The 15,198-nt window shown below is 39.0% G+C and overlaps 1 protein-coding gene across 1 annotated transcript in view; it reads right to left on the reverse strand.

Annotated features, from left to right (window-relative positions):
* LOC126336928 (S-adenosylmethionine mitochondrial carrier protein homolog) overlaps window positions 1-15,198 on the reverse strand; it is a 64,325-nt gene that overhangs the window by 26,051 nt on the left and 23,076 nt on the right. The window contains exons 3-4 of the mRNA XM_050001098.1: window positions 12,181-12,290; window positions 1,712-1,982 (exon numbers count right to left, since the gene is read on the reverse strand). Of these exons, the coding sequence (XP_049857055.1) occupies window positions 1,712-1,982; window positions 12,181-12,290 (381 nt within the window). The remainder of the gene's footprint in view (window positions 1-1,711; window positions 1,983-12,180; window positions 12,291-15,198) is intronic.

Genomic DNA, 15,198 nt, shown 5'->3' on the forward strand with positions numbered 1-15,198 from the left:
TCTACAAATGGAGTAGGAAGTTCAAAAATGGTGTAACTTCAGTGGAAGATGCTCCTCATCCAGGTCAGGATCAACGAGTTCCGACTCCACAGAACATTGCAGCAGTTGAAGCCATAGTGAAGGAAAACTGCCAAGTGACACTGAGTGACATTGCAGCATGTTTACAGATTAGTCACGGATCAGCACACCACATTGTGTATCATGTGCTCCAGTTTCACAAAGTGTCTGCAAGATGGGTGCCATGGCAGCTGACTTCTGAAATGAGAGAATGACGTGTTGATGCTTGTGAAGAACTTCTTTGGCCCTTTGAACAAGAAGGTGATGACTTCCTTGCAAGAATCGCTACTGGGGACGGAACCTGGGTTCACTTCCATCAACCGGAAACGAAGAGAGCAAGCAAGGAATGGCGCCATTCCTCATCACCAAAACCAAAGAAGTTTTGGACAGAACCATTAGCAGGGAAGGTTATTCTGACTCTCTTTTGGGGCGAAAAAGGCATCATTTTGGAGCATTACATGCCTAGAGGGACCACTGTCACCAGTGCATCATACACAGATCTCCTAAAAAATCATCTGGGGCCCGCAGTCAAATCAAAAGTGACATGGATTGCTGTCAGCAGGTGTCTTTTTCAACATGACAATGCAAGGCCCCACACTGCCCATACAATAGTTGCAACAATCACAGACCTGCATTTTGAGTGTCTTCCTCATCCACCATACTCACCAGACCTTGCCCCAAGTGATTTCCATATGTTTGGACCACTCAAAGACGGTGCATGAGTGGTTGTGTGGACTACCGAAAGAATTTTTTTTAAAGGGATTTATGCACTTTGTAATCACTGGGGGACTTGCATTGAGTGTGGGGGAGATTATGTTGAAAAGTGATACAGCTTTGTACCACTTCTGCACAATAAATAATATTTAAAAAAATATTTAAGGTTTTCATTTGACTCACCCTCGTGTAATTGAGTGTACAGTGTGCCCTTTATCTTTATTGAAGGTAAGAGATGGAGATGATGATGATTACAATAAAATAACAAAATGTTTAGATCTCTGGTACTGAGAAAAAGATTACAGCTTTTTAGGACCTGAACCACTAAGGGTTAGAATCAAAATAAGTAATGTAATTAAACAAGTTAACTTTCAAATACTTGGAGATCACACAAGGTTCAAACAAAGAAAAAGAGAGTATATTGAATGCTAGTAATTATTTCTGCAGTAGTCTACAGCAAACACTGGGAAAGAAATTTCTCATAAAAACACTGATTAAATGTTATAAAGTAATAACATTACTGGGTTTGCTTCATGGTAGTGAGAACTACTACTAATGGAATGATTTTTGTGATGTTAGCGAGATACAGCTACACGGATAAGAAAATAAATGAAGACTTTTTACAGAACTCAAAATTCAGTATTTAATTTAAGTGATAAAACAATACCAGAGATGGTGAAAGAACATGGAGATCAAACGACAAATACGAGACGAACTAACCCCCCCCCCCCCCCCCAAACAGACAGACAGACACACACACAGAGAAAGAGAGAGAGAGAGAGAGAAAATGGGCAAGAGTAATTGTGAAGAAACAGGGTGGGCTCATGCCCCAACGTAAATAATGACAACTTGAATTGTTTTAGACTTCACGATTAGAAAACATAGTTAGTCTTTAGATCCATGCAACCTTACAGTAGTCAGTAATTAATTAACAGTTTACCTGCAAATGCTCCACAGAGTGCCTTTTCTGCAGGGTTAAGTTCATCACCCTTTATTTCTCTGAGACTCAGCTTAAAAAATTCCCAGATAGGGAACTGCACAACGGAGAATGGAATCTCCCGGACAACTGTACTAGCAAAGCCTCTGTAGAATCCCATAAAGCCTTCCTTGGCATAGATGTGGCGCCACATGGACAACAAGGATGAATTGTGCATAGAAGCTTGTTGTCGTTGCTTGAAAATTTCAGTTGGCACTTTAACAAGGCAAGAGACCTGCAAATAGCGTATATACAAAATGTTATTTACTGTAAAGTTGCTGGTTTATTTCAATTTTTTTTTACAAGGAAAAAAAACTCTTTTTGAAGATAACTGTCACAGATTGAGATACAAATACGATACCTGACACAGATCAATGAGCCACAAATAGGGTCTCTTAAATATGAAATATCCTTCGGTTCAAATGGCTTTGAGCACTATGCGACTTAACTTCTGAGGTCATCAGTCGCCTAGAACTTAGAACTAATTAAACCTAACTAAACTAAGGACATCACACACATCCATGCCCAAGGCAGGATTCGAATCTGCGACCGTAGCGGTCGCTCGGCTCCAGACTGTAGCGCCTAGAACCGCATGGCCACTCTGGCCAGCCTGAAATATCCTTTGTTTAGATGGAAAACTTAGGAATTTACATATTTTATACCCATTAGTGACAGTACAGTATTGAATAATTTGATATGAATATTGGCAAGAATTTATGAAGCAAGAGGTATAAGATGGTGCACCTTAAATTGATGCGTGACAAATAACCAAACTTGCTATCAACTTAGAAACAGAAGTTTACTTTAAGAAATAAGCAGTTGTAATGTGCATTGATTACTAACAAGTGGACAAGAGTTATGGATAAACCATATGTTGTTGAAATAACAATGTTATGACTGTTGCTTCTAAACAAATCTCTACATAAGTTGAATAAGACATGTTTCAGTCTATCTATAAACTGGAATATGACACCACTAACCCTAGTATAAGACTAGTGGTGAAACTATGCTGTTAAAAAGGAACTGGACCAAATCAGTTCCTAGTTGTATGCATTTTATCACTCTTATAGGGTTGATTGCAGTCAACCATGCTTAATTGAGACAGGAGAAAATTCTGGCCACTTCATACTTTGTTTGTGTGCTACTCCAACATCTGGATAGCTTATTTAAATCTCTTTTAGCAATACTGAATGGATAGTAATGTTCTAGGTTCTCTACAGATAAATATGTGTTGAATATCATTACCTAAAAATAAAAATAAAATTAGTACTCATTTGTAGAGAGGATTTACTACCACCATTAAAGCTCTTTTTTCTGGTTTCTTAACATGCACACACCTGTCATAAAGGTGCTTGTGAAGTACAGCTGTGGCTACGTAGTGATCAGAAGTAGTCATACAATGAACTTTAAGTTGGTTTTCTGCAGTGTTCCTGTTTTGTAAGTATTTACATACATCTACCAGCCAACAGCAGCTGATTTTATTCTCTTTTTGAAAGGGATTGTTTTGCTCTGAAAAGAGGAATTAGAGGCATTTTAAAATGAGTCCCATAAACTTCTTTCATAAATGGTTCAGGTAACTGGGAATACTTACTACTTCTCAATTGTGCTTTATTGTAACGCCATGATAGGAACTTGGCTGTCCACAATCATGACACTAGACTACAGAATAATATACACTGGCACTAAAAAGACATGTTTTTTGCTCAAAGAGATGCCAAGTACAATCCTGTTAAAACATTTACTTATTTCAGAGAGCGCTTAAAAGCTCAGATATCAATCAAGCTCTTTCTGAAACTAAACTATGATTTTTTATTAGGTCAGTCTTTCTACTCTGTTGAATTTTATAAAGAATGCTAATCATATAAGTAACAACTGAACTAGTTTTATTACTGTTAAATTTAATTCAACTATATTATTTTCATTTGGCCATTCTGAAGTTTGAATATGTGTTTTTATTGCATAGGTACTTTCTGAACTTCCATCATGTACTAATCTGGATGAGATACACTGCTCAACAAAAGGGTGGTGGGGTTTCGGGTTCTGCTGGATAGATCAGGAGTCCACTACACACTGCAAGCGGCTACACGGGTAGCAAGGGTTGTGTGGCGTGGACTGGGCGGTTTTTTAGGTTAGATGGCCTCGGGCAAGTACAGAAAGGGCAACAGCCTCAAAGGGTGCGGGGCAAAGTCAGGACATTCAGGGACCAAGCAGCAATCGGTATTGTAATTGTAAACTGTTGAAGCTGCATTGGTAAAGTACCAGACCTTCAAGTGCTGATAGAAAGCACCGAAACTGAAATCGTTATAGGTACAGAAAGCTGGCTGAAGCCAGAGATAAATTCAGCTGAAATTTTTACAAAGGCACAGACGGTGTTTAGAAAGGATAGATTGCATGCAACCGGGGGTGGCATGTTTGACGCTGTTAGTAATAGTTTATCCTGTAGTGAAGTAGAAGTGGATAGTTCCTGTGAATTATTATGGGTGGAGGTTACACTCAACAACCGAGCAAGGTTAATAGTTGGCTCCTTTTACCTACCTCCCAACTCAGCAGCATTAGTGGCAGAACAACTGAGAGAAAATTTGCAATACATTTCACATAAATTTTCTAAGCATGTTATAGTCTTAGGTGGAGATTTCAATTTACCAGATATAGACTACTGGGACACTCAGATGTTTAGGACGGGTGGTATGGACAAAGGATCGAGTGACATTATACTGAGTGTACTATCCGAAAATTACCTCGAGCAATTAAACAGAGAACCGACTCGTAGAGATAACATCCTGGACCTACTGATAACAAACAGACCCGAACTTTTCGACTCTGTAAGTGCAGAACAGGGAATCAGTGATTATAAGGCCGTTGCAGCATCCCTGAATAGGGAAGTTAATAGGAATATAAAAAAAGGGAGGAAGGTTTATCTGTTTAGCAAGAGTAATAGAAGGCAGATTTCCAACTACCTAACAGATATCAAAACGAAAATTTCTGTTCCGACACTGACAATGTTTATGGAAAAAGATATAGGCAATCATAAAATGTATTTTAGACAGGTATGTGCCGAGTAAAACTGTGAGGGACAGGAAAAACCCACTGTGGTTCAACAACGAAGTTAGGAAACTACTGCGGAAGCAAAGAGAGCTTCACTCCAAGTTTAAACACAGCCAAAACCTCTCAGACAAACAGAACCTAAACGATGTCAAAGTTAGCATAAGGAGGGCTATGCGTGAAACGTTCAGTGAATTCGAAAGTAAAATTCTATGTACCGACTTGACAGAAAATCCTAGGAAGTTCTGGTCTTACATTAAATCAGTAAGTGGCTCGAAACAGCATATCCAGCCACTCCGGGATGATGATGGCACTGAAACAGAGGATGACATGCGTAAAGCTGAAATACTAAACACCTTTTTCCAAAGCTGTTTCACAGAGGAAGACCGCACTCAGTTCCTTCTCAAAATCCTCACACAAACGAAAAAATGGCTGACATCAAAATAAGTGTCCAAGGAATAGAAAAGCAACTGGAATCACTCAACAGAGGAAAGTCCACTGGGCCTGACGAAATACCAATTCGATTCTACACAGAGTACGCGAAAGAACTTGCCCCCCTTCTAACAGCCATGTACCGCAAGTCTCTAGAGGAACGGAAGGTTCCAAATGATTGGAAAAGAGCACAGGTAGTCCTAGTCATCAAGAAGGGTCGTCGAGCAGATGCACAAAACTATAGACCTATATCTCTGACGTCGATCTGTTGTAGAATTTTAGAACATGTTTTTCGCTCGAGTATCATGTCGTTTTTGGAAACCCAGAATCTACTCTGTAGGAATCAACATGGATTCCGGAAACAGCGATCGTGTAAGACCCAACTCGCTTTATTTGTTCATGAGACCCAGAAAATTTTAGATACAGACTCCCAGGTAGATGCTATTTTCCTTGACATCCTGAAGGCATTCGATACAGTTCCGCACTGTTGCCTGATAAACAAAGTAAGAGCCTACGGAATATCAGACCAGCTGTGTGGCTGGATTGAAGAGTTTTTAGCAAACAGAACACAGCATGTTGTTATCAATGGAGAGACGTCTACAGACGTTAAAGTAACCTCTGGCGTGCCACAGGGGAGTGTTATGGGACAATTGCTTTTCACAATATATATAAATGACTTAGTAGATAGTGTCGGAAGTTCCATGCGGCTTTTCGCAGATGATGCTGTAGTATACAGAGAAGTTGCAGCATTAGAAAATTGTAGCGAAATTCAGGAAGATCTGCAGCGGATAGGTACTTGGTGCAGGGAGTGGCAACTGACCCTTAACATAGACAAATGTAATGTATTGCGAATACATAGAAAGAAGAATCCTTTATTGTATGATTATATGTAGCAGAACAAACACTGGTAGCAGTTACTTCTGTAACATATCTGGGAGTATGTGTGCGGAACGATTTGAAGTGGAATGATCATATAAAATTAATTGTTGGTAAGGCGGGTACCAGGTTGAAATTCATGGGAGAGTCCTTAGAAAATGTAGTCCATCAACAAAGGAGGTGGCTTACAAAACACTCATTCAACCTATTGCTCATCAGTGTGGGATCCGTACCAGATCGGGTTGACGGAGGAGATAGAGAAGATCCAAAGAAGAGCGGCGCGTTTCATCACAGGGTTATTTGGTAACCGTGATAGCGTTATGGAGATGTTTAGCAAACTCAAGTGGCAAACTCTGCAAGAGAGGCGCTCTGCATCCCGGTGTAGCTTGTTCGCCAGGTTTCGAGAGGGTGCGTTTCTGGATGAGGTATCGAATATATTGCTTCCCCCTACTTACACCTCCCGAGGAGATCATGAATGTAAAATTAGAGAGATTCAAGCGCGCACGGAGGCTTTCAGACAGTCGTTCTTCCCGCGAACCATACGCGACTGGAACAGAAAAGGGAAGTAATGACAGTGGCACGTAAAGTGCCCTCCGCCACATACCGTTGGGTGGCTTGCGGAGTATAAATGTAAAGTAGAGTAGATTAGCTTTTGGCCAAAGCCTACATCAGAAAAAAAAGAAAAGGAAAATAAAAATAAAACCACACACACGCACATTCATTCAGACAAGAAAGCACACCTCACACATACATGATGGCTGTTTCCGGCAGCTCAGACCAGATTGCCAATTCCGGTACAAGCTGCCAGAGATGGCAGTTGTGTGTGTGAGGTGTGCTTGCTTCTGTGAATGAATGTGTGTGTGTTTCTTTTTCTGACAAACACTGTGGATGAGAGCTAATGTATAACTGTCTTTTAGTTGTGCCTGTCTGCAACTTAACATGCCATCTTTACAGTAAGTAGCAACTTACCTTTTCCTTACTCTGTTTATATTCTGACCTGGAGATTCCATTGTTTAAAAACATATTTGATGTGCTGAAATTATATGTGGTACAGAAAGCTGCCCTATGGACAGATACAGACAGTTCCTAGATTTTCATCACTCAGGCTGCCACGTAATTGTGAGTTTTTACTTTCATAATCGAAAAAAGTCACTCATGCATATATGTTGATCGAATGTTTAATCATATTTGGAACCTCATTATCAAAATATAGAAACTCTTCCTGAGGAAAACAATGTAGAGCTTCTGGACAGTTTTAACGTAAAAGAATTTCTCTTTTAAACAAGAATTATGAGGGCTGTCCAATAAATAAGTGTCTTTATTTTATAAAAAAAAAAAAAAACAAAAAAAAAAAAAAAAAAAAAAAAAAAAACATTACATAAAATTTTTCATGTTGAAATTTTTTTTTTTTGAGATTGTAAATGCTTCTGTTTCTTTTCTGCATAGTCAGCATGTTTTTCAAAGTATTTTTGGTAATGTCACACATGTTTTATCCAAAACAGTGTTGTATCAGATCCTGTGCTTGTTTTGAGGAATCTGTGAGCTGCCATTAAAAGAAAATGTCCAGGACTTTTGTCTTGCGAAGTTCTCTTCCTTCATGACAATCTCAGTATCATACAGCTTGAATGACTTATACAAAGCGCAGAAGATTCAACTGGGAAGTTTTCCCGCATACTCCACATTCACCAAGCCTTGCCCAAAGTGATTTTCAAATGTTTCCTCAACTGAAAGGTCATCTTGGAGGTAACCACTTCAACACTGACAATAAAGGTATATCAACAGTGAACAGGTGGTTATGTGCACAGGACTCGACCTGGCACAACACTCGTTTGGAAAAATTTGTGTCACATTACCAAAAATGCTTGGAAAAATATGGCAACTATGTAGAAAAGAAACAGAAGCACTATACAATGTCAATAATATTATTTCAGCACTATGTATTGTGTGTAATGTTTCTTTATAAAATACGGACTTACTTATTGGATGCCGCTTGTACACTGCAGACCAGTCAGTTCCATCTGCACTTGATAGGAGTGGTCTCAACCAAAATGGCAAATGGTCTCAAACACAGCTCAAAAATAGATGTAAGATTGGCAGTGCCCATAATACAGTTTGAAAACTATTGTTCTAATTCTTTCCACACCATGCCAATGAGCTTAGGGATGTGGACAGTGTTTTTTGTCAAAAGTTGTCCTGTCCACAATGTGATTTTTGTTTTAAATGCATCTCTGCTAAATCAGAAATAAGTTGTTTCTCCTCTTGCAACGTCTTTCTGAGGGTAGTGTCTACTTAAAATTCAGGGACTGCAATGTATTCCAGACTTTCTATTTTTTATTTCTTTTTTCCTTTTTCCTTCATAAATTATACAATAGTGGAACTTGATTCAAAACTTCATTCCAGGTATGTTCCTTGACTTAACCAAAATACTTTGCAGCAATATTTGACATCTCCATTCTCTTAATGCATTTCCTTCTAAAACTGTTGTAACTGACTGGATAATAATGTTTGCGACTTCAGAATATTTACTATTCATACCAGGTGCTCGATCTACAAATTAGCACAGACTGCCTCTTGATGTACAAAACAACAAATCCCATACCAGCCATCCTTCAACTGTTATAATTTTTTGCTCTTTCATTGTTTTGTAGTGCTGTTCCATAGCAAATTTTCAGTATCTGTTGATTAAGCAGCTGCATAATAGATATTGAGAATTCTCATCCTTCTCTTCTGTGATACCCAGTAATTTTTAAAGGTTTATAATCATAGATCACTAGACTGCGTCTTTTTGTGCAAACAGCCACTTGAGCTGTGAATTTTCTTTATATCACAAACAAAATGCTGACAGCACCATTCTGCCAAACTGGAGAAAGTTGTGCTGATCAAAACGTGCACACCAAATGCCAGAAGAAACAGTGCTGCATTGCACTGCAAAATGAAATATCGCACAGTTGTGATCAGTTTCAAGAAGAAATGAGCAAAGCTGAGATGTTATGAATAGTGCTGAGCCTCGGACCACATGCATGCAGCACATTCTGCAGTTTTGGTGCCATGGCCGACCCTGGAATAGATGGTGTCTTGAAAATTGGTTACAAGATGAACACCAAAAAAGGTAATGGAGTACAGTCAAATTAAATCAGGTAAGATGAAGGGATTATATTAGGAAATAGATATAATAAGCAGCAGGCAAGTTTTGCTGTTTAAGAAGCAAAATTACTAACAGCTAAAGTAGACTTGAAATAGCAAACATGCATACAGAAGCAGGACCAAAGAGAGAGAGAGAGAGAGAGAGAGAGAGAGAGAGAGAGAGAGAGAGAGAGAGACACAAAACATTACATCAGATAAGAGTCCCTGTCACAAGCTTCTGTAATTTTTCACTAATGAAAAAACCACTGTGCACCATATGGAATTCACAGAATTAAAAATACACTGCCTGAAAGGGAATTACAAATATACTGCAGAGGGGGAGGGGGGGGGGGGGGGGGGGGAACGTGAAGCACTCTGAAGACATGTCAATGTAAAGGCATACACATACACACCATTGGAGGGTATGTAAAATATTAATCTGTAATTCTACAGAGTTTGTAGAATGGCCTCCAGAGTGCATCAATGTCTTCATGTTTAGTTTGTTATGAGACCTGTTAGGGTACATAAGGGAAGGGAACAGTGTCAGATGCTGAGCGATCACTGTTAAGGACACAGAGATGCTGTGTACTTATGTGAGACAATGTTATCAGCACCTGACAAAGTCTGATAGGGCCTCATTGCTCATCTCCATTTGGCTTGTAGGTCAAGTCATGCAATATCCAGATTTGTGGAGCATTCAGATGTGACAGTGGCATGATGTTGGACTGCATGGGAATTTGTGGGCAGGTATATTCCTCATCAAGATGTCAGTTGAACAAATGACTATCACAGGGAAGAATGCCGTATTCTGCACTACAAACATTGTAGCCCCTTCACATTTGCATCTGTCATCTGAGAACAAAAAATGGACTATGTCTGATTCCGTACCACAACAGCCACCCTGGAGAATTACTGTCACATGTTTACACTGCTGTTAAAACAAGGACCCGGAACCACAGACTGTTGATGAATGGTATCACACCGTGCTCAGTGATGAATTGGGGTCCTTCACTGCCTCAGATGACCCATCAGCAGGGCATGGCGCAGACTGTGAGAGAGGTCCCATTCCTCAAATGTTTTGGAGATGCACAGTGATGTTACTCCTGGTACCATGATATGTGGAGCCACTGAGTATGACTTCAGGTAACAGCTGGTAGCAATTGGGGGAACCCTGAGGAGACAATAGTATGACACCGTGTCCTCATGCATCCTCTCTCATGCACCAGTATTGTTGAGTAATTTTCAACAGGACAATGTTTTTCCACACATGGCACATGTCCATGAGCTGTCTACATGACACTGACGTACTTATGTGGCTAGTAATAACACCAGATTTGTTGCTGATACAACTGCTGCATCCAGGCCAGAAGCAGTGCAATGTCGTACTGATAAGCAAGCTCATACTGCCTAGTTCTTTGTAAATCTGACTCGATATTATAATCACTGAAACATCATCACTTACCGTCTTAACCCACAAAGTTTCATCTACTTCTCCCCTTCCAGGTGCTTCACTTATTTTTGTTAGGCAATGTAAGAGAGCCACATTTTCTTACAAGTAGATGGAGCAAGCAACCCTGAAAACTATCTAAAGGATTAGTTGAAGCTACAATATTATTCATAATAGGCTCAGAGGCACAATGTTTTCTGAGTCTTCTGGAAACCACAAAATCTAGATGTAACAAGAGCTGGAGCTTCTAATTTTTCTGTGAAGTTTCTTTACATGTATCACTATTGGGGACAGAAGGAAAGGAAAGTTTACAATGGTAACATCTCACTGACGACAATGCCACTAAAGATGGAGCACGTGATGGGACTGGAAAAGGTGGAGATGAATATTGGCCACGAAATTTTCAACTAATCTGTCTCAGCAGCCTTTGTAAGTGTTTTAGAGAAACAATAGGAAATCTAAAATTGTTGGTTGAATGAGGATACAGGTGTGTGTCCAGTGCATCAACAACTGTACTGCCTTGCGTGGTACTTTATTTGAAAATACAGCAATTCTTCTATACATTCTGCCAATTTTATTAGGCTTTAGCCTTATAAATCAAATCTTGAAAGAAGTAATGCATTTTATCAATTTACACAACAGGAACATTAACATTCTCTTTTTCAGAGAATGAACCAACACACATACGTAAATATTATTTAAGGTGATCCTATCAATATATATTATGTTCTGTGATGGGAAACCTTGGTCAGTGTCTCACAAACATCTATTATAATAGTCTCCACTGCATCAGTAAGTAGAAATTAAATTTCTTTACAGGTGAATGTAATGCAATGTTCCAGAACTCTAATCATTCTATTATCCATTGACTGACATGTTTATCTTGCAGTTCTAATTCAATTATCTGATGGCCGTTCATATTTAGGCAAAATGGACATTCTAAATATCTGATCAGATCAAGGTTCCTTTCTTTTTTTTTTTTTTTAAAATGAGAAGTCTGTCATTATACAAGATCATGAATATAGCTAAACACTGCATGCATTCCTTATATTAGTAACAACCCAAATAAAGTTAGCAAGATTAAAAAAATTAGACCTCATGCAGAGAGAATTTACAGGTTCTCTGTTCACGATGGTTTTTGTGTAATTACATTAACATTTTTGGCTCAGATTAGCTGGAAAATGAAATTTTGATGTTCATGTTAAGCTTTCACAACAGGATCATTGTAGAAGCCAAAAGCAATTTTATTAATAAAGGTATTGTATACTGTTGACACACAGCTTGGATGCCATCTGTGCCACTCCCCTTACTAACTGCAGTTGAACAGGAAGTAGCTATCTCAGAACATTGCCATAAAATTTGCGGCAGCATTAAAAAGGAACTTCATGCAACCATCTGTCATCATTTTGTAAAACGCAAGCATACCTTCAGGCATTTGAACAAAAGAAGTTTATAAAAAAATATTAACTGATTAAATTGTCATTTCGAAATGATTTAATACAGTAAAACGTACCACTTCTGCAACTGATGCTGCACCCATATGTACCAATGGATAATAAGCTTCACTGGCATACGGCCTACAAATTGATTTGACTGTATTGTAGGTACCAAAAAACAATGAAGCTGTAACAAACAAATGAAAACCCTTCCACAATGAAATAATTCGATGTTGAAATTGTACTCAAACAAAATTGTGTCTTCAGCAAAACATATTTCAATCCACCTTTTACACACTCACATATTTTATAAGGTCTATCACTAGTAACATGTTTTCTCAACTAACAAGCAGCACATTTTCTTTTTTTTACAAGTAGTGACATTAACCTATAACATGAATAACAAAAATAATTAGCACAGCTTACTTGACAGTGAAAGTAACAAATAAATAGCAAAACTAAGATTAATAGCATTAGCAAAGTGGAAAATAAGCTAAACAGCAGTAGTTTTATTTAGGTTCACTTTTTGCTCCTTAAGAATGTTACTTTAGAGAAATGTTCAGTAGTTGCATGTGATTAAGTGTACTGCAGAAGACAGACAGCAACACTAACAACAAAAAGTCCTGTTAAGTTAAGACTTTTGTTAATTAAAAAAAAAAAAACATATGATGACTATCTTTCCAGCTTATATGTATTGTTATTTAATAAACTGCCCGACAAGAAGTGAAAAACCCATGAGACATGATCAGATGTCAATGCAACTTCATATATGTACACTGCAAATCACTCTGAAAGCTAGAAGGGCTACCAGGGTGTATTTGTGTTTATTGTTGACACCAGGTTGATAGGAGCAGAGTAGAAGGGGCAAGAACAGCATCAGATATCGAGAGATCACTGTGAAAGACATGGAGATGCCACATACTTGCACTTGTTTGAGATAGAGTTATCAACACCTGACAGAGTTTGAAATGGTGCCTCTTTGTGGGTCTCCATTTGGCTGGCTGGTTGAACTATCCTACATCCTGAATTGTGGGGTATTTGGACATGATGGTGTCCTGATGTGTGACTGCAAGGGAACATAAGGGCTTGCAAACTTGTCATTTAGGTGACGGCCGACCCAGTTGACCGCCACAAGGGAAGACTGTGCAGAAAGGAGAAATTCTGATCTCTGCCACATTTGGGCAATGAAAGAATTCATTTGCGAAAAATGAAAACTTGTACCAAGGCTGGGATTCCAGCCTGGGCCTCCTACTTACTAGGCAGCTGCATTCACCACATACACCGACCTCAGCACAGTGGTTACACACAACTTCACTGGACTACTGAAGTCTGCGTCCCCCCTACATCTCAATTCCCATTTGACGTACACAACCAAAGTAATGTCTCCTACCCCTTTCTCCTCTGTTTGCTCATAGCATCATGCAAAGTCCTGCATGAGGTCAGTGAAGAGCACTCTACACTGAATGATCATATTAGCCTTCACAGTATATATATATATATATATATATATATATATATATATATAAAGAAACTTCCACATGGGAAAAAATATATTAAAAACAAAGGATCCAAGACTTACCAAGCGGGAAAGTGCCGGTAGACAGGCACAATAAAATAACACACAAACACACACACAAAATTACTAGCTTTCACAACCAACGGTTGCTTCTTCAGGAAAGAGGGAAGGAGAGGGAAAGAAGAAAGGATGAGGGTTTTAAGGGAGAGGGTAAGGAGTCATTCCAATCACGGGAGCGTAAAGACTTACCTTAGGGGAGACAAAAGGATAGGTATATACTCTCGCGCATGCCCACACACACACACACACACACACATCCATCCATACATATACAGACACAAGCAGACATATTTGTGTGTGTGTTATTTTATTGTGCCTGTCTACCGGCGCTTTCCCGCTTGGTAAGTCTTGGAATCTTTGTTTTTAATATATATATATATATATATATATATATATATATATATATATATGTGCGGATGGATATGTGTGTATGTGTGTGTGTGTGTGTGTGTGTGTGTGTGTGTGTGCGAGTGTACACCTGTCCTTTTTTTCCCCTAAGGGAAGTCTTTCCGCTCCCGGGATTTGAATGACTCCTTACCCTCTCCCTTAAAACCCACATCCTTTCGTCTTTCCCTCTCCTTCCTGAAGAAGCAACCATCGGTTGCGAAAGCTAGTAACTCTGTCTGTGTGTTTGTGTGTTTTGTTCATGTGCCTGTCTGCCGGCGCTTTCCCGCTTGGTAAGTCTTGGAATCTTTGTTTTTAATAAATATATATGTCTGTCCTGAAGAAGCAACCATCGGTTGCGAAAGCTAGTAATTCTGTGTGTGTGTTTGTGTGTTTTGTTCATGTGCCTGTCTGCCGGCGCTTTCCCGCTTGGTAAGTCTTGGAATCTTTGTTTTTAATATATTTTTCCCATGTGGAAGTTTCTTTCTATTTTATTTACATCATTATATATATATATATATATATATATATATATATATAACCTGTCTACGGGCGCTTTCCCGCTTGGTAAGTCTTGCAATCTTTGTTTTTAATATATTTTTCCCATGTGGAAGTTTCTTCAAGCAGTCTGCTTGTGTCTGTGTATGTGCGGATGGATATGTGTGCGTGTGCGAGTGCGAGTATACACCTGTCCTTTTTCCCTCCTAAGGTAAGTCTTTCCGCTCCCGGGATTGGAATGACTCCTTACGCTCTCCCGTACAACCCACATCCTTTCGTCTTTCCCTTTCCTTCCTGAAGAAGCAACCATCGGTTGCGAAAGCTAGTAACTCTGTCTGTGTGTTTGTGTGTTTTGTTCATGTGCCTGTCTGCCGGCGCTTCCCCGCTTGGTAAGTCTTGGAATCTTTGTTTTTAATAAATATATATGTCTGTCCTGAAGAAGCAACCATCGGTTGCGAAAGCTAGTAACTCTGTCTGTGTGTTTGTGTGTTTTGTTCATGTGCCTGTCTGCCGGCACTTTCCCGCTTGGTAAGTCTTGGAATCTTTGTTTTTAATATATTTTTCCCATGTGGAAGTTTCTTTCTATTTTATTTACATCATTATATATATATATATATATATATATATATATATATAT

The sequence above is a fragment of the Schistocerca gregaria genome, chromosome 2, assembly GCF_023897955.1.
Source record: "Schistocerca gregaria isolate iqSchGreg1 chromosome 2, iqSchGreg1.2, whole genome shotgun sequence".
In the NCBI taxonomy this organism is placed as follows: domain Eukaryota; kingdom Metazoa; phylum Arthropoda; class Insecta; order Orthoptera; family Acrididae; genus Schistocerca; species Schistocerca gregaria.